The 20,233-nt window shown below is 36.7% G+C and overlaps 3 protein-coding genes across 7 annotated transcripts in view; 2 read left to right on the top strand and 1 right to left on the bottom strand.

The window, feature by feature from the left end:
• The window catches only part of LOC120770836 (toll-like receptor 9), a 39,607-nt gene that overhangs the window by 4,628 nt on the left and 14,746 nt on the right, over positions 1 to 20,233 (bottom strand). Inside the window, exon 1 of one of the 2 annotated variants that reach the window (XM_040098427.1) lies at positions 6,138 to 6,166. The exons of the other annotated variant lie outside the window; for it this stretch is intronic. Coding sequence (XP_039954361.1) covers positions 6,138 to 6,142 — 5 coding nt within the window. The 5' untranslated portion in view covers positions 6,143 to 6,166. Of the gene's footprint in view, positions 1 to 6,137; positions 6,167 to 20,233 lie in introns of those variants that run through there. 2 annotated transcript variants of the gene reach the window in all.
• Positions 1,920 to 5,571, top strand: LOC120770838 (lysozyme). Its single transcript, XM_040098432.1, has 4 exons — positions 1,920 to 2,541; positions 2,686 to 2,774; positions 2,903 to 2,966; positions 4,997 to 5,571. Exons 1-4 carry the CDS (start codon positions 2,391 to 2,393, stop codon positions 5,128 to 5,130), a joined length of 438 nt encoding a protein of 145 aa, XP_039954366.1. The 5' UTR covers positions 1,920 to 2,390; the 3' UTR covers positions 5,131 to 5,571.
• LOC120770837 (lysozyme c-1-like) lies at positions 7,171 to 10,603 on the top strand. Of its 4 annotated transcripts, XM_040098431.1 has the most exons (5): positions 7,171 to 7,639; positions 9,787 to 9,944; positions 10,012 to 10,164; positions 10,246 to 10,394; positions 10,473 to 10,603. In XM_040098431.1, the coding sequence occupies exons 2-5, from the start codon at positions 9,797 to 9,799 to the stop codon at positions 10,476 to 10,478; spliced, it is 456 nt and encodes a 151-aa protein (XP_039954365.1). In that variant the 5' UTR covers positions 7,171 to 7,639; positions 9,787 to 9,796; the 3' UTR covers positions 10,479 to 10,603. The 4 variants fall into 4 exon arrangements, with proteins under 4 accessions (XP_039954365.1, XP_039954363.1, XP_039954362.1 ...); XM_040098429.1 differs by having other exon boundaries at positions 7,171 to 7,308; positions 10,246 to 10,603; XM_040098428.1 differs by having other exon boundaries at positions 10,246 to 10,603.

Genomic DNA, 20,233 nt, shown 5'->3' with positions numbered 1-20,233 from the left:
TGAGTCGATTTAAAAAAATGTATTGAACCAATCGTTACAATTCTTTAAAAACTTATAAAATATGTAGGTTATTTCTGCGTCGATGCAGCGCTGCCACCGCGATTTCCAAGCATTGAAAGCGTCACGGAAGGCATTCTCCGGAATTGCCTTGAGAGCCGAGGTGCATGCTGCTTGAATCCCCGCTGTCGTCTCAAAGTGCTTACCTTTCAGCGGTCTGTTCAGGCAAGGAAACAAAAAAAGTCCGCGAAGGCCACATCTGGGCTGTAGGGCGGCTGCGAAAGCATTGGGACGCCGACCTTGGTTAGGAAGCTGTTCACAAGAAAGGCGGTGTGAGCCGTGGCGTTGTCGTGGTGCTACTTCCAATCGGCTGTAATGTCTTATCGAACCCGATTGACCCTTCGTTTGAGTCTCTTTAGGAATTTCACGTAAAACTTGGCGTTGATGGTTTGTCCAGGAGGAACAAATTCATGGTGGACGATGCCTTTGATGTCAAGAAATACAATGAGCATCGTTTTCTCTTTGGATTTGCTCATTCTTCCCTTTTTTGGTCTTCCCCAACGACATCTTTCCGGTCCTCCAAAAAGGCCTAGTGCCACCAAAACACACCACTTTTTGCTAAAACAACATCTGAGTAAGCCTGCTTGATCATATCAAACGTCTCAGTCGCAGATTTACCGAGTTTCACACAGAATTTAATCGCGTACCTCTGTTTTAACGAACGCTGCATTTTCGGCAGGAACGTGTCGCACGAAAATGTTTGTCCTGACTCTCTAGGTGCTCGAAGACAACTGACCATCTGCTCGTTTCTTAGCTAGGAGCGCCCTCTACCGAATCCAGTCGGTGCGCTCCGAAGTAGAGTCGCGGCGGAAGAAAATCAATCCTATTACTTTCCGGAGAAACCCTGTATGAATAGTGAAGATATATGTGCGTTTAAGACGTATAAATTCTCATGATTTTCCATTGCATTATGGTTTTTGGGTCAAGACGGAAAACGTCAACAATTTGACACATAAAAACAGAATGATTGTCAGATGCATAACAAACAGGCAAAATAGCTGCATTAGATGCAAACCAATTTGCCAATTAGTGACATTAAACCTGTCCTGACGGAAACTAGTCTCCATTATGCCGCATATTTTTTTACTTAGAAAGCTAATTTGTGTTAAAAAACAGTTTTTCTTGAAGAAATACGATCTGTCTTTACCATGGTTGATGCTATAACTGAGCAACTAATATTAGTCGAATCTTCAGAAGGTCGTCAGTCGTGTCTGCTTGGAATTCCTAAGCATTATGAATTGTTTATGTCTTTAGTGAGACCATCAATTGAATTAGACGTTTCAATGTTTATCGAGGGTAAATGCTCTCTTCTCAAATGTTCCGCATAACCCCAAAGTTTGTTCGTGCCGCTATTTTCACGCTTCGTTGTTCCAGTGTTAAGGCGAAAACGAAAGTGAGTCTCTAGTGACTTCGAGAACACATACAATTGAAAGTTAAGTTCTTCTAAGCCCCATGCACTCGCGTGTGTCTATTATTTAATTCATAACTTTATCGCTGCCATCACGTCCATTCAAATCCAATTATGTTTATTTTTACCGCCTTCGATGTCGTCGTGATTACTGTCTGCGATCGTACCGTACCGAGGCACAGAGCTCGACAGCTGCTGAAGAAGTTGACTTTATGCTAATGATTCAGAGCAGTGCCAGAACACGAAACGAGCATTGATTAGTTGAAACGGTTGCATGCACGAAAAGTGGCAAATTATGTGGCGATACCGGCGGAGCATCGCAGCATTGCGAAAAGTGGAAAATTGACAATTGCCACAGCATGCGCGGCATATCCCGCGACGGAGCTGACACTGTGACGCTGTGACGCTGCAGTGCGCAGTGGTCCGGCCCCCGAGGCTTTAAAAACCTTAATTCCTCTGGCTGTGCGACAGTAGTGCGGTAACACTGAAGCGTGGAGCTTTAACTGTGGAAGCTGTGGAAAGTGAACGCATACATTCGCAATCCTTTAGCGCGGCCTAGATGCATAGCAAGGTGATCGCAATCCTTACACACATCCTCAAGGCTATACGCAGTCCAAGCGCATATTTGCAAAGCACCGTGTATTAGGGAACGCAAATATCACCTAGAAGTGTTTATATAAGTGCATGTGCAACAACAACTCGCGTGCATTTCCAGGAATTAAAGAATTAATTAACCTGTCGCTATTTTAGTCTGACCACAAGCATCGCAATAAATTCATAGCGTCGACATCGCATAATTATTTTGATTTTAAATTACAATTATTGGCGCACACACACACAAACGTGGAAATTATTTTTAAACGGTTCCGGGAACCGCCCGTCTTATCAGCCTTTAATACACATTTCACAATACGGAAAATACAAAATGCGCTTCAAATCGAAAATAGCGATTTTGAGTCTATCGGTGGTGTTGAGCTGCTGCCTGTGGACGCACAGTGAAGCAAAAATGCTGACGCGATGCCAACTGGCCAAGGAATTGTTGGCTCACGATTTCCCAAGAAGCTATCTCTCGAATTGTGAGTATTTGAATTTAGGCCAACAACTTTTTTGTTTAGTGTTGTGATTTAAATTTATAATATAAAATCATAAAATGATTTATCGACATCCTTTTTCGATTAAAATGGTAAATAAATATTGAAGTTTGATTTCTTGTTTGTTAGGGGTGTGTCTGGTGGAGAATGAAAGCGGCCGAAGTACTTCAAAAGTTATGCAATTAGCTAATCACAGCGTGAGCTATGGACTTTTTCAGGTTAGTTGAATTACTCTAAAGCTCTTCAATTTATCTGTGCTAGGAGTTCCGTTCGTTTCACAAACCATCTTCTAGTGAAATAGTTAGAATAACACCTATTTTCTTTTCTTGATTTCTCTATTTTTTAGATAAACAATAAAAATTGGTGTCGAAAAGGTCGAAAGGGTGGAATATGCAATATAAAATGTGAAGGTAAGTTATTTATGCTATGAATTATAACAATTTGTCAGTATCTACAACTTGAGACTTATATCTAGAGAAGCCTCAGAAACGTTTTTGGACGGTGATTTTACAAAAGGATCACTCACTTGCTCTAATTTAGTTCGCCAGATTTTAAAATCTTTATATTACAGGATAATCTCTCTTTATTTGTTAGAAAGCATTATCCTCACTCAATACTCAATATCAGCTATTTAGAGAGGTGGTGAGATTATTGAGTTCTAAAGAGAGCGTAAGTCAAAACTAAGTTGTTCAAATTTAAATTAGTTGCGTTGAGAAGTATTCACTTTTAACTAGAATTTTATTAACAAAATACGAAATGAAGATAGACCCTTAGCTCACATAAATGCCATCTCAAGCATATAAAGGCCCGTTCGGTTAGGGCTTTAAGTCAAAGTACGGTCTACAGTTTTTCTAAAGGAATTATTGTACAGGAATTAGTCGCCAGGGAATTAAACTTCCAGATTTTTAACTTTTTAAAATCATCAATATTAATCGAGCCCGCCTCACTCTCAATAAAACTAACTGAAATATTCCGTATACTTCACAATATGAAACAATTTCACACATAACATACTTTCACCGTTATCTACATTTCTAGCAAATAATTTGCGGCAAGAAAGTGTCGCAAGCTTTAATTATCATTCCTCTAATTTGTTTAACATATTTACATGTATTTGTGAATGCAACGAATGTTCTTGCCCGACTTGGAACGTGCCTATTGATGAAGCTGACGCAAATCAGTGTTTTCCACTCTATCGTTATTTTCATGAATATTTATATGCCCTTTACAGGGTATAAACTGGCCAAGAAGTTAGTAACACTCAACAGGAAACGTCAAGGACCCTGTACAGTATATATATAAATGATCAACTTGACGAGATGAGTCTATGTTTTAGCCATCCCATAGCTGCTCACTTTGGGACAACTAATCCATCAAAACCAAGATTCTGTATGGAAACTACTTTTCTTAGCGAAATCCAGAAAAATTGTTCACACGTGATTTCTGCATAAGATATTCAGCTCAAGCCGGTCAAACTTAGTTTCTACATCTGCAGTCTTCTTGACATATAGAAAGCTGTCAATAATGGCAGCTGTCAGGCGATATACTGCACAAAAGCATCTCTTTAAGGGTACATGGGTTTCCTCGGATAAAAATTGCTTTTTTCAACAATGTTTTTCTCATATAACAATTGAAACATTGTCTATTAGATTTTTTTAGTCTTACAAACATCACTATCCGTATTAACAAAGAATTCCGGTGACCCCTCGGAAAAAGATGCGCCCGCGATGAAAGGATAACTTCTTACAGGATTATCTAAAGTGAAAAAATACGTGTTTAGTTAAAACCTTAACTCAGAACTTGGACGAAGGGAAAATAAACAGAAAATTTAATATTTTTAATTATATTTGCGGACATTAAAAAAAAAATCGCAATATTTTTCAAATAGTTGTAATCGAAAAAAAATATTTCGTTCAAGTCTATAAAGAATTGTATCTAAAAATTTCATGAAGATCGGTTTAGTAGACAACAAAAACACAGTTTCGAGAAAAACACATTTAAAGACGGCACACTTAGCCTAACTAGCCTCGAGCTTACAAGTTCTCAAGGCTCTATCTCCGAAACTATTACGCGGATCAGCTTGAAAATTTAGGACCATATTCCATAGGTATTACAGAATTTAATAACACAATAAAAAAATAGATTTTTTGAAGCCCGTGAACCCATGTAACCTCTTAAGTACACCAATTTTAAACTTAAATTTCGTTATTTATTGTTGGAAATAAAAACACTGCTTGTAAGCTTCGAAAAATGCATGAAAATCGTACACCTATCTGCCATAAATAAACATGTCATAAAGATTGCCTTATCTCACCAATATAGAGACACAAGTTTTTTAATTTCAATTATTAAACTCTCTTAATGACTATACGAACACAATTATATATTGTAATTCAGTTCCAATTAATTGTTGCTTGATTTGTTTATATCTTTTCTATAGATTTTTTGAACGATGAAATCTCCGACGATTCCCGTTGTGCCATGCAAATTTTCAACAGGCACGGCTTTCAGGCTTGGCCCGGTTGGGTCAATAAGTGCCGTGGGCGTACGCTGCCCGATGTCTCCAGATGCTGAGTAAATCTCCTGCATCTAACTGCCGCTATAAGTATCTGTTGCTGCTGAAGGAAGTTAGAACTCGCCACTGGTGGCTCTTGCGAAAAGCTGCTGCTTAGCGGCTATACAAGGACCTTTAAGGCGCGAATTGGAGTGCATGCGACTACGTAGTATAAACATAAATATATAATGAGAAATAATGACTTTTTATACAAACAAACGATTTACCCTTAAGCTTCACATGGCATACAAATCAAGCACATCAATTGTTTTCGAATTTGCGTGGAAGAAGCGCTTACAAATTTACACATACTAACATACATACATATGTATGTACGTAAATAGTAATTATGCTAAGGAAAAATATTAAATTATTGTTAAGTTTTATAAATTCGATTTTAAGTAGCGGAAATTGGCTCAATAAATTATATCACAAATACATACATACATACACATCTATAATTTTTTGTTTTTTATTTGTTAGAGAAATAGCAACACTGTGCGATATTACCAAAGAGTTTTGATAATGTCAGTTGAACGTAGCTCAAAAATTAATTTTAATTACTTTTGATTTTTATCTTAAATGCCCTCAACCAAAATTTAAAAAAATATATATATGTATATACTATATATACTATAGATAATATGTATAATATCAAGAAGGTGCGCGAAACACAGGCATTTATAAAAATAAAACAGTCGAATATATACAAATATGCGCTGAACACTTCGCTCCACGCTCATTGGTATGCAGAGTAGTCCTCAACTTACAATTTCCGCTTTAGTGCATTTATTGTTTTTGTTTTGCAAATATGGCAGTTTCTTATCATTGTGGTTGATAAGATGAGCATTGTGACGATAAAAACACTTTATCACAGCGAAGTGTTTGAGCAATCTCTTGAAACATGCAACGCTGATAAACAAAACTTTAATAATATGTAAACACACACACGCACATACACATGTATGTACATACAAGTTTTTCTTAAAATTTTAAGCAATTGACTTGCTTACACATACACACGCACTTCATTCATCATTTGTATGAATTTCGGCGTTTTCGCGTCACTTATGTTTTGAAAACACATTTCAGGAACAAACTTTACTTCGAAACAGCTATCACCCACGCTCGAAATAGCTGTCATTAACATACAATATATACAAGTTTATTTGGATATACTCTAAGTGTGTGCACGGCTCATCGGTAGTTTGAGAGAGCGTTTTGAATACAAAATGCTTTAAAAGTTGTGCTTAGCCACAGTCTAATGAGAAATAATATGCTATTATACTCGAATCATGGCAGTGGGTTTCTTGCGTTACCCTACAACCGGTCTAATAATATAATTACCAGAATGTATGTGTTTCAGTAACTGGTAATATGACTTTTCTCAAATTTCCAAGGCATGTTTACAATTTTTGCTTCCAGTTTTATATCCTCGAAGAAGTATAATAGGTGGTAGAGTCGAATCATTACCAAAAGTCGTATGAAAGGACCGGAAGATTAAAGGAGGACAAGAAAAAACGATTCGGTACAAAAGATTCTTTACAAGAACTTTGCCCGATCGGTTGGATGCTTTATTTTTGCGATGTGAAAAATTTCTTTGGAACTTCATGAAGATATCTCATCAAATAAAATGGATTTCAGTACAAGCACTAGATTCCGATCGTTCAGTATGTATGGCAGCTATATACTATAAAATATTGACATGGCTAAATCGACTTAGCAAGTCACGCTGATCATTTATACGTATACTTTATAAGGTCGGTGTTGCAAACATCGTGGGAAACTTAATATTATCCTGTTCAAGGCATACAAAGGGTTTTCAGCACCCTTCTATACCTCAGCACCTATCTATATGTAAGTTTCGTCTATAGCGTGCTTCGGCAGTGTCCTATGCCAGCAGGAATTAATAAACGAACATACACACAAATACACACAGTTACCAATACACCTTCTGGCGCTTGTCGCTCACATTGTAAACAGAACAGTGTGTTCAACATAAAGAACACAACAAAAACAAAAGACCAAAACATGTTCCATTCACGGTTTAGTTACCGCTTTGGGATCATTAAGCGCACATCGCTTTAGTTAGCCGCACGATCGGTTCGTCGCTTGTCGCTATCTTCAGAGGCACTTTTGTTGTTGGCTTTGTTGCGCGCGCACAAAGCAAAACTAATTAAAAGTGAACACGAAACCATGTAAACAACAATAACAAACAACAACTAATTAATAAATCATCTTCGAATTCAAACTAACAGCTAAATAATCGCATCTAATCAAAAGTCGCGATTCGCAAAGTGCAACAACAATTATATTGACATACATATGCAAATATTATTTTGTAAATATTTTGACGGAATTTCGCCGAAAATTGTGTTATTGTAGTTGCCACGCGTTTAAGTGTTAAGTCGAAATCGTGCTTTATATTTAGAATAAGCACTCTGTGTTAAGCCAGCGCTCACCTGTTGCCTCTGTGTGTGTACGTGTGTGTATCGCGCCACACGTGAGATTATCGAGCGGCTTTATTAAGTAAGCACTTTCACCTGTACGCAGCTCGTAATATTATAAATAGAAAATATTACGTCTTACACACACGCACACTCACACACTTGCATCCATTTAAACAATCACCAAATTACACACACACACACATGCAGATGCTCATTAAGAACAAGCCGGCGCAGAGAAATTAAAGATTAGCACTAATTAAAGATAGCATATAATTGCGTTTCGCTCGTCAAAGTGATTTGCCTGCTCGTTCTTCGGATTTACATATGTTCGCCTCGTTTGTTTTGGCTTACATTGGTGTTGTTGTTTGTGTTTGACCTTGAATTATTTTGTGTTTGATACTTGTGTCTTTGCTGATTTTCAGTTACGTACAACCATGTACATATATTAATTTCGTCCCGATCAATTTGGGGTGGCCTATAAAACTTGTCAGTCTCCCATAGATTTCGTGATTTGCCTACATTAAGGTAAACAGCTGACATGTGGGGACTTCACAGCGCAAAGGTATTGTTCGGCAGCCGCCCTACTTAGCTTATATGTATGCACACATATGTACGAGACTGCGGCTTACGTGTAGTCTCGGTAGTCTCAGTTAGTCATAATGTGGGTGGGTTTTTAGCGTTAAATCCAGTTTCCGAGCGGAGTGCACTAATTAATTTTCCTATAAACTTCATTTTATCTACCGATTCTTCGATATTTTTTTTAAATCTCACATATTTGTGGTTGTTGTTATATGTAAAAGGCTTGACTAACGGTCTGACTAAAAGTGCTCAGCGAATTTGAGAGAAAACTGAGGAAACCGCGGTTGGCAGTCTTAAATCCGTTGCGATCGGGTCCGCAGTATTTCTCGATCTAAAGACTACAGTGTAATTGAACAACCGATCAGGCGCAGAAGGCTCACCTCGGTCCTTGATATCTAAATCAATATACTCATAACTCTACCTATGGGGGTATTCTAGTCTAGAGAGCATGAATTACTACATAATTTATTTATTGGAATTAAAACACTACAGAAAAAAATAAATTATTTAAAAAATTGGCTGATAAAGTGAGGGCCTCAATAAACTGGCACGTGACCATTAACACGATGTCAACCGAGAACCCAAAAACAAAAATATTATAGAACGCATTTACAGTTTCGCGAGCTGCTCGAACTAGTTTGGATGCCGGGTCAGGAAAATACTACCTATATTTCCAAAAATAATTTGAATTTTAAGAAGCCTCTTGTAGACATATTCTTGCATAGTTAAGGTATTATGTGGAGTTCCTCGGGTAAAAACAGCCTTTTATAACATTTTTTCTCATATAAAAAATTAAATATTTTATTAGTTCTTTTTTTAATGTTACAAACATACACTATTTACAAAGAAATTGTGAAATTTTTGTGAAAAAAAATATTTTAAACTCGGCCACTGAGAAAACAGATGCTCCCGCGTTGGCAGGATGACTTCTTACCTTAACTTAGAACTTGGACGAAGAAAAAAACATAAAATTGAATATTTGGCAGACATTTTTATAAAAAATTAAAATTTCAGTGAAAATTTCGCAACTTCTTTTTTTTCAAATATTAGCTATCGAAAAAAATCCTTCGTCCAAGTCTTTCAGAATTTTTTCTCAAAGTCCTGTGTACAAGTTCATATATATATAATTGGTTGAGTAGTTCTCGAGAAATCTCGCCAACCGGGTTCAAAAACACAGTTTCGAAAAAACGCGTTTAAAAGCGGCATCTGAAAATAATATTGTGTGGATTTCCTAAAATTGTTTACTCTCGGCAAGATATTGCTAAAATTATTCAGAGAATTCGCCGCTTAATTTTTTTATTTTTTTTTTTTGTGAAGAGTAGTCTTAAGTTTGACAGTCTAAATTATTTTTCCCAATTTATTGAGATAAGCTTGTATATATTTTTAAGAGAGATATAGAAGTGAATGTTTCTAGCTATGTAATTTTAGACATAGTGAAACATATTTTGCGAAAGTTAGTAAGAGAGCATAGAACATTTCTTGTTACCAGCTGATTTTTATTTTTGGTGCTGCAGCCACCAATTGAAACCGACATGAGGTTCCTAAACCACAGATAAATAAATAGATAATATAAAATTTCTGCCCCAATCATCTACAGTTATCTCTAACAGTATTATTGTGCCTTATGTCATACAATATTCCTTACAGAGACTTAAAAATGGCTCGCCTTACTTTCCTGTTAGCCACACTGCTGCTAAGCTGTCTTCTGCTGAACACTAGTGTGGATGCTAAAGAATACATGCGTTGCCAGTTGGCGCGAGAGCTTTTGCTAAAATACGGTATCAACAAAACGTTTCTCTCCAACTGTAAGTACCATTATTGAGAAACAAGAAATACAATTATATTTCATAGAAATATTTTCCGCCGCGACAGGGATTTGCTTGATCGAGCACGAGAGCAAGAGGAACACCCAAGTTGTGAAACGAAATCCTAACGGCAGCGCCACTTACGGACTCTTTCAGATAAGCAGCAAGGAATGGTGTCGCGTTAGTCGCAAAGGTGGCCTTTGCGATAAGAAATGTGAAGGTAAGCCGGCTGCTCACATACATACATACTTTCAATACTCGCCGTGAACTTGACTAATTTTGAGTTTGAACTCAAACACAGACTTCCTTGATGACAACATTGACGACGATGTGGTGTGTGCGAAGCGAATATTCGAACGTGATGGCTTCAAAAATTGGCCCGGCTGGAGTGCCTCGTGCCGCAACACCCAGAACCTGCCGAACCTCGGCCTGGCGTGCAACATACAGACAGTGAGACCGACCCGATCATTGAGACTTAATCAGAAATCTAATTATTATATTATTGTATGAAATTTTAATATTAACTAGGTGTAAACGATAGTGGAACGGGGTGGAGGGTAGTGGCATTTTGTAACTACGAAACAGCAAAATGCTACACACACATGTACATATGTGCGTCACATTTTGAGTGCCTTCATAGTGGGCATCCACACATACCATTGGCAACGCTACTTACTGAATAAAATTACACATATGTGACCTGGTCTACGAAAAGGGGGCTTAGGTGTCAAAAAAATCAATTTTCACATCAACACAATTTTATATCCGAAAGAAAAAAACAGTTATTTCCCAGAAAACTAGTTTTCGCACGTTAGCTCCCTTTTCCCTTTTCGTAGACCAGGTCACATATATAAATATTGAAAAAAGGAAGAAAGGATGAAAAAATTTTTCTCGAAACAATATTAAGAAATCAAATACATATGTACAAGTATAGTGTCTGAAAATTTTGTTAAAGTCTACTTATTAAAAATACAATAATTTGCTATTGAGATTCTTTTATGGTGTGAACTTAGTAACTCTAGGAATTCTGGTAATGTTAAAAGTGATAACGTGATCTTTTGAATTTCGTTCCAAAATTTAAAAATTATATATTTTTATACTCTGAATACAGTATTTTAAGGTTGAGACGAAGTCCATGAAGGTCTGTTGGTATATATTTTGTTGTTGTAGTAGAAGAAAGCATTCCTGAAGTAATTTCCAGGCATGGTGCCGACTTGACAGTCCTTGGCCGGATAAAAATATGGGTCCGTTCCGGTTACAAATCAAACAAAATCCAGATTGAAATCGCTTTTCACCTTTAATGCTATAATTCCCAGGTGCGAGGAGGGTATTTTAGCTTCGCAACCGAAATCTATTGTGTTACTTTTGTTTTACTTAACTAAAAGCAGACAAGTCAACGAATAATTCTGGCATATATTGAGCCAGGGGTACTCAAATGGAAATTTTATTATTTAAAATTACAAAATTAAATTTTGTTTAAATTCTAATTCAGTTCTACTACAAGAAAAAAAATATAATATATGTATGTCTAAATAATAAAGTTCCTCTGAAGGCCGAAAGTGTTGCGGAGCAAACTTCAAATTTCTCTGTTTGAACTTCTGCCGCCGAAAAGCGCCTCCAAGCAAATCGGAAACATTAAATATGTTTCTTTTCCACATAAGTAGATATGTATATACATATATACGTATATAAAGAATTTTTTAGTATATAGTTACTAAGGCTTTTCAATACAATTCATAATTAGCAAGTTGTGGAAGTTCAGAGAAGTCGAAATAATGAGTCGGACAAAGAAGGCAAGAAATAGTTACTGCAGTGATTTCACTTTTCGGAATATCATTCGTTAACAGACCTACTACTCCACTGTTGTTGTTATTGCTCTTAGTTTAGTAAAAAGGGGCGATAATTGGCCATAATGAAGCCAAAGCCACCGACAAGCGAAGAGCAAAGGAATCGGTGAGAAAACAAAAGTTGTTAAAAGTGGCATTTTATTTGCGTTATCGAATATGTTTATATATATTTAAGTATAATTGAACATATTATATATATGTAAAAAGTACAAAAGCAAATTTTCAAAAATATTTGAAAAACGTAAAAATAAAAAAAAGTATTTAACGGGTTACATGGGTTTACGGGTTTCAAAAAACCGATTTTTTTTTTTATTTTCAAGTTGATCCGCGTAATAGTTTCGGAGATAGAGGCTTGAGAACTTATGCGCTCGAGGCTAGCTAGGCTAAGTGCGCGGTCCTTAGACGCGTTTTTCTCGAAACTGTGTTTTTGAAGTCGGTTGGAAAGATTTCTCGAGAACTACTCAAATGATTATACATGAAATTGCACACAGGTCTTTGAGATAGAATTCTTTAATACTTGGATGAAGGATTTTTTTCGATTAAAATTATTTGAAAAAAAAATGTCGCGAAATTTTACGGAAATTTTCATATTTTTTTTAATGTATGCAAGAAGTTAAATTTTTTTTCTTCGTCCAAGTTCTAAATTAAGGTTTTAACTAAAACACGTATTTTTCACTTTAGATGATCGTGTAAGGAAGTATCCTGCCAGCGCCACGCACCTTTTTTCCGAGGGGTCACCGAAAATGGCATTTAAAATATATTTTCCAAAAATTTCAGAATTTTTTTGTTAATAGAGTATGTTGTAACAATAAAAAATTTTAGTAAAATATTTAATTTTTCATATGAGAAAAAAATTTTTGAAAAAAAGAAGAAAACCATGTAACCGCTTAAAGTCAAAATTAAGGGCTCAAATTTTCATGCAATATTTTTTTTTTCAACATGAGAAACAAAATGGTCATGAGTCCGCAAAGAAACAAAAAAAAGTTGTAAATGAAACACCCTAATGAGTATATATATTATATTTCAAAACTCATTACTCATTATACTGACTTGAAAGTTATCAAAGAAGACCAGTAGATCTCGCCGCATTCACCACCTCATTCATTTCCTACCTTCATCTCTATAATTTTCATACAGTCTTGACCCAAAGCATTAGGTAATATGAAGAAGAGAGGCCCAAACTGTAACGATCTACATTTCAAAGCATTTTTTGAGCTTTCTTCATAAGAATTCATTTCCTATTTTGCTTGCGGGTAAAGCAACTTCGTGCGATCACCAACGCTTACACCTTTACAGTGCAAAATAAAACAAACGAACGGTGTATTATACAACAAGTAACTATAAATGTCAACCGTGGGCGTTCTCAACATGGCTCGAGGAACTCACACCTATTGGAACGAACAAGCGCAAACGCAAACGCAATCAAAGCGATCTGCGAAACAATGCAGAATAAACCAAATATTTATACACATTAGTACATATGTATATGTATGTATGCATTTGTGAATGTGCGTGCGTGAAATAAAAGTTTACTCTCAATTGCGTTTTATCTGTGCATGGGCGCAGGTTAGCTGTGGTGGCTGTTGGCTGTTGGCTGTCTGCCTACCTTCCTGCCGGCGCTGGCATGTTGGCTCCGCGGCCAGCTGACAGCCTACGGTCTTTGTCTGCTGTCTGGTGTCTGCCACCAATTTTCATTTCTGCCATGCCAACCGAAATAAAACCGCAAAGTTGGTTGGCGCGCGCAATGAAAGAGCCATAAACAAAAACAAAAATAAATACGTTTTCAATTGGCTCGGCGATGTGGTTGACATGCATGGGCGTCGGTGCAGTGCGCGCAGAATCGACAAAGAAACGTCCGTCAAACGTCCTAGCAGGCGGCAAAAAGGCCAGAGTGTCAGCAGTCAATCTGCGTTTGCGCAGGAAAGCGAGCCGAAATGTATGCGTCTGCTACAAATACAACAACACATCAGATGCGAGTATATTTATATATGTTTATGTACGCTTTCATTTCCATAAATTCGTAGTCTGCAACAAATCCACTAGTGAACATATAAATATCTATTTCACCTCTTTGGATTCGTGCTTTTGGCTCACAACAACTACCGAGGAGGGTGTTCCACGTATTTACGATAACTCACACACATCTACATATGTCGTATGTATGAAGATATTTCCTGTTTGCAAGCAACGTTGCAACTGTGAATTTCGAATCATCCAGATGAGCCCAAGGAAAGTGTGAAGGCGTTCGTTGCTTTGTTCGCTGTGGTTTCGGTGAATCACCCACCGCAAATGCAAATTTTTATTGCTAAATTGTCATTTGTACTCGCGGGCGTTTTAAATGGCATGTAGAAATATAATATGGCTGCAGACCTGACTGGGATGCCTATGTGTAGGTTGGAATTGGGAATATTCGAGGGCAAAGGAAGTTGGATGTGCGCTTTATCTCGCTTCGTATTATATACGGAGCAGTAAAGGTTAATTAAATAAAATATTGACGACATTGAGATCTTAAAGTAATAATGTTAATTAAATAAAGATTGGAGTACAGCTATAACAGTTTTATATCATTCTAAATAATAAAATCTAATAAGCTTATGATTAATAATCTCGATCAGATCAATCTCGGCAGAACAATGTTCGAAACGATCACGATGCGCATTGACTTGTACTTTCACTTTCGCAGAGGTTATGTCGAAGAACTCTGTTTTCAATGGAATATATTTTAAATAAAAATTAAAAATAAGTGTTTTTGTAAAAAGGTTTAGCCATGAAGCTTTAAATACCTATAGGTAAACGTCTGTATAAGCGTGAACTTGTACACATAAAGGATGATCCATTTCGACGTTCCCTATTTTTTTAAGTAAAAACACAGAATTTTCAAATTTAATGGGGAAGATTATCTCTTTCAAATGATGCCCGTGGCTACGTCTCAGATTGTCCACCCGATACATTTTAGCGTCATCATTTTTGAAGAAATATGAACCAATGATTCCACCGCCCCACAAACCACACCAAACCATTTTTGTTTTCTAGATGATATGCCAACCCTTAAATCTCTTCAAGTTGCTCTTCCTTCCAAACGCGGTAATTTTGCTGTTTACATACCCATTGAGCCAGAAATTGGATTGATCGCTGAACAAATTTTGACTCGAAAACGTCGAATTTTCTTAGAACTTTTCTAGAGCCCATAGAGCAAAGCGATGCCGCTTGGAAAGGTCGAACGGCTTCAGTTCTTACGCAAACTGTATTTTGTATGCTTTAAATTTAATATCTCAGCGTAAAATGCGAAAAGTCGTTCCATAGGTCAGTCCAAGCTTCTGCAAGCAGCGCCGAATCGGCTCTCCACGGTCTTCGAGTACACTCTCAGCTTCGGCTGCTATATTTTCTTCACTGCGTGCTGAACGTGATCTATTAGGTCGAATATTATATTAATACGCTCATTAGGCCGATTATGTTGACCATATTTGTTAACGTTATTTACAGATCGTGAATTTTCGTGATAAATTTGAACGATTTGTAAACGTTGTTCAGGCGTAAATCTTACCATGATAAAATGCCAACCAATACTGACACCCTCACGCCTGATCTGTCCAAAAGGGCTATTAAATAAAAAGGTATCTCTACTTGGATTACTCGTTATATACCATAAAAACTAAACGATCGGAATCAAGTGCTTGTATGGAAAGCTTTGTCACTTGATGAGATATCTTGTCGAAATTTGGCATGAATTATTATCTAAGGCAACGCTACAATATACGCACAAATTGTTAAGATAGGACTACTATATCTTACAGCTGCCGTCCAAGCAAAATCCAGATAAGACTTTTTCCTTATTAAATAAGTTCAATTTGAATTGTATATTATTTGTGTCAAAAAATGTGGTTGGAAGAAAATCGATTTTCATTGGTTGCAAACCGTTAAGTTTTCACATTCAGTTTTACGTACATATAGTTGCTATGAGAAATGTACTTGTGAAGGGTACTAGCTACAGCACAGCCAAGGTGAAGGTTCTTTCGTATTTTTCTCGATTTTTGAATCGTTTCTTAAGACGAAAAACAAAACAATTTGTATTGGTATTAATTTCAAATAAAATTTTGTAAAATAATGTGTTTCCTTTCTTTTTAGCTCGGGGTGATATAGTGTAATAAACGAGTTTAAAAAACATTAGATTTAAGAACGAAACCTCTTAAGATCTTAACACACTTTTCAAATGTTACATGTACGTATGTATGGTTGTACGTAGTTATGTATATTTGTATGTACAATTAAGCTTTTGTTCGCATTTTCAAACACAATTTTGTAACTTTTAAAGTTTACCCATAGTATTAATAGTATTAAGATTGTAAAATATATGTACGCATCAATTTGTATAAGCTAATGTAAATATGTATGCTGTGCACAACACACATGCACATTTTGTAATTTAGGCGCTTAAAAGCGAACATAACAAGATAGCTTGTTTGAACGTGTGTGGGACGCACACACGCCTTCGCAAAGTAAATTGTAACTGTAAGGTAGGCGAGAGCAATGAAGGCATTTGGTACATACAACAATGATAATCACGCAAATAGAGAAAACAAACGAAAAGGCTCTATTTGAGCAAAGATTAGGGAACGTCGGTACTAGACAGAAGTACAGTTATGAATCCATGTCTATAAAACTAAGTTTATGATGTCTCCAGTATATCTAAGTATTTTTGCGCACTGAAGGCGTGCTGATGACTGACTACAAATGTGGCAACAGTTTCGATGGCGCTGCATGCGACTTCCAAAACACAAAAACAACAACGATGCTGCGAGGCTCCGCAACTGCAAAACAGATGGTATCGTTGCGATATGATAATGATGCCGCCGACGCCACAACTGTCGCTGCAAATGCTCAAAACCTTAATTTGCGTAGTTTCACTGCAACAACAACAAGAACCATTTGGTATGAGTGCATTTATATAGCTTTGCCGTTTTGGCGGCGAACTCACTTTAACTGGTTTTTCTTGACAGTTTTTTATATATTTAAGTACTTATGGCACATATATAGGAATGTATAAGTATATATGTATATAGTTGTTGCAAAATGTTTCGATGAACTTATTTGTAAATGCCATAGAGGAGTAAAACATGTTGAACAGCTAAAATAGCGGTTAAATTGTAATTATATAAAATATTGAGCATCTTAAGCCTCAGGCGAGCGACAACCTGTGCTGCATGCCGCTCAGTGTTTGGTTTAGCGATTTTAAAAATCATGCCACGCATAGTTTTCAAGGCGTGTGGGGGTGTTAATGTTGTAAAGCAGTAATCGTATTTTTTCCAAAAAGCTAATGCAACGGCACTTTACACAGATTATGTACCTACTAAAGCAAATACAAATATGATTCTCTAAATTTATTTATTATCATATATTTTTTAGATTATTTAATTTATTCCAACGCCGAATAACTCTTGCAACAGGTGCTACTTCGGACTGAGTAGGCAATTGGGAAGTAAAGTCCTCTTTCGACGAACAAAAACCAAAGTCACTCATCATCCCTATCCTGCTATATGGTGAAGAGCCATGGACGATGACAACATCAGATGAATCGACGTTGCGAGTTTCCGAGAGAACATATATGGTCCTTTGCTAGTCGCCCAAGGCGAATATCACATTCGATGGAACGATGAGCTGTAGGAGATATACGACGACATTGACATAGTTAAGCGAACTAAAAGACAGCGACTGGGTTGATTTGGTCATGCCGTTCGCATGGACGAAAACACTCCAGCTCTGAAAGTATTCGACGCAGTACCCGTCGGGGGAAGCAGAGGAAGAGGAAGACCGCCACTCCGTCAGAAAGACCAAGTAAAGAAGAACCTGACTCCGCTTGAAATCTCCAATTGGCGCCAAATTGCCAAAAGAAGAACCGACTGACGCGCTGTTGTTAACTCGTAAGCGGTGTCTACGCCAGTAAAGAAGAAGTAGCATATGTTAAAGCTATTTTGACCAAAATAAAACTTTTCTTGTTCCAAACAATGTTTTTCCAAATTGTAAATAATGTTATAAATTGTGGAAAATTGTTTTTAAAAAAAATAAATAAATTTTTATTTTATCCTTCAGAGAAGTTGGACAGCCGAGCGGTTACACTGGCTTTGAGCTCGGTGACTACGCGCTCAAAACGAGGCTTGGAATGCATGACCCCATTACCAATAGCTTTAAGCTTTCTCCATATTAGACTCTTATGGACACCCGGTCCCTATTTTATCCATTGGGAGTATAGTCGGTTTTCCGATGCCTGGTCGCGTTCTTGAGGCTACCTTTGGCCCACCAGTGAGCTCAGCAGGCAGTGACTTGTGCTACTGGTTGCGTTCTTGGACCTACCTTTGGAACGTTAAGAGGTCATCCGAGCTACTGACAGCAACTACAGCAAAGCTGGTCTCGCCACACTTATAGATGTCATCTCGTCATTTCCTACTTTATTGCACAGCTTTTATTAGACTGAGATTGAAACATCTCGATGAACACCGCCTTAATGAATTTGTGGGTACCTTATAACGCTTCGTCGTTTGATAAGGATCTGGTGATCCACCTTTTAAGAGTTTAAGGTTAACACAAAGGTCGAATGTATGTCCAAGTGAGATTCATCGATTTTGGAACGACCTGACCACCTAACCAAACTTTATCTGTTTATAGACACGAAAATTTATAAAATTTGGTAAATTTTTTAGACTATTTTTAAGGGGCTATACCAGTGTGACGCATGACAAATGAGGCGATTTTCGTGAAGCTTTTTAAGAGAAAGTACGCCATTGAATATTTCGAACTTCTTTGAACGTAATAAGGTACGTAAGGTAAAAATGTTAAAAAATAATGGAGTTATGGGCTGTCTTCGGAAGTGCTAAAAAAAAAGTGTCCCAACTACTGGTATTATTCCGGCCGAATGAGTGGCTGAAACAAAAAACCTTGAAAAGTTTATTAAACTTAAAGATATTTCCTATACAATGACCTACGATCTTTGAAAAATATCAAAAATTAACAAAATGGCGTAATTTTGAAAAAAAAAATTGTTTTTTTAAGTAAAAAATGGTGGTTTTTAAATGCCAAATTGACAATTTTCAACCAATCAAAAAGATCGGAGGTCATTGTATTGTAAATGTATTTAAAAACACTCAGTTTTAATTTGAAGTTGAACGGTCAATTTCTCGTTGAGTTATGACGCCAGCAATTTTGAAAAATGTCGTTTCGAGAAAAACGCGTTTCACTTACATATATACATATGTATGTTTACACCTCCGAGCGGTCGCTGTTTAGAACGCTGCCATCCAAAAACTATTCAAGATACGACCTTCCCAATTTCACAGGATATTTATGGAAATATAAGCTTTCGAAAAAGCAAATAAAAATATTTTTTTGTTTTGAACGTGTCACACTGGTGTAGCCCCTTAGATGAATTTTAAACATGTTCTCTAAATTGTAAAACGAAAGCTGAGGTATTGGTACTTTCACTTCAATGACATTTTAATATAGCGGAAATAGAAATAACTGTACCATCATAATAATGTTTGCACAAATATCAATTTTACTGAGGTATAATATTTAAGATAATAGATATCTTATCAAATATAAACCTTTTCCATACAAGGATTTTATTTTGATCATTCAGATTGCATAGCAGCTTTAAGTTATAGCGGTTCTGTAAAGACGGATCCCACAAACGAGCAGTTTATTATAGGGAAAAGGACGTCTGCAAATTCTAGATCAATATCTCAAAAATTTAGGACAGTTCGTACATATAAGGAAGACGGACATTCGGACGGACAAATCGACTAAGGTCGTCACTCTGATCATTTGTACTAATATAATTTACGAAGTCTCAGGTGTTTTCTTTTGGGAGTTGGTTGCAAACTTAATATACCCTGTTCAAGATATACTTACTCAGATTTAAATGTACCACATATTATCTGTACAATATATTGAATATGGTGTAAAAAACTTTATGCAAAAATATGTTCGTTGTTACATTTTATAGTATTACGCTCAAATGCAAAAGATTTGAATGAAATCCATTCTAAAACACACAGCTATGCTCTAGAAGTCACAAATAATTGTCTGGTTTCATTTTGTTCACATTTGGTTTAAAAGTGTTTATGGCACTCTGGCTCAAAGCATTGTAATGCATATGCATGACTCTGTGCATTTCCGTTGCACAAGTGCACTTCCGTTTCATATGCAATTCAACACTTTTGTGCCGCAATGACAACATGTAACCCAACAATTTTGATGCTACCGTTTACTGTTTGTTGTTGCTGCTAAATAAATATTTGTATTGTGTGGCAGCTATAAATCAGAGCGTAACCAGCTTAAATGGTAGCAAGTGGTTCCGACAGACTGCATCCACTCACCCCACACATACACACACATTGACATAGATACAACGGCTCATTCCATAAATCATAACAGCTGGCCCCCACATAA

Source organism: Bactrocera tryoni, chromosome 3 (genome assembly GCF_016617805.1).
Source record: "Bactrocera tryoni isolate S06 chromosome 3, CSIRO_BtryS06_freeze2, whole genome shotgun sequence".
Taxonomy (NCBI): Eukaryota; Metazoa; Arthropoda; class Insecta; order Diptera; family Tephritidae; genus Bactrocera; species Bactrocera tryoni.
The sequence above is the reverse complement of the archived record's forward strand: the minus strand, read 5'-3'. Positions and strand labels throughout refer to the sequence as shown.

Excerpts from the sequence above, each read along its gene's own strand:
- LOC120770838 (XM_040098432.1), top strand. The coding sequence starts at position 2,391 with ATGCGCTTCAAATCGAAAATAGCGATTTTGAGTCTATCGGTGGTGTTG. Across the intron at positions 2,775-2,902 it reads TGAGCTATGGACTTTTTCAG|ATAAACAATAAAAATTGGTG; the intron begins GTTAGTTGAATT and ends TCTATTTTTTAG. Across the intron at positions 2,967-4,996 it reads ATGCAATATAAAATGTGAAG|ATTTTTTGAACGATGAAATC; the intron begins GTAAGTTATTTA and ends TCTTTTCTATAG.
- LOC120770837 (XM_040098429.1), top strand. The coding sequence starts at position 9,797 with ATGGCTCGCCTTACTTTCCTGTTAGCCACACTGCTGCTAAGCTGTCTT. Across the intron at positions 9,945-10,011 it reads CAAAACGTTTCTCTCCAACT|GGATTTGCTTGATCGAGCAC; the intron begins GTAAGTACCATT and ends CCGCCGCGACAG. Across the intron at positions 10,165-10,245 it reads TTGCGATAAGAAATGTGAAG|ACTTCCTTGATGACAACATT; the intron begins GTAAGCCGGCTG and ends ACTCAAACACAG.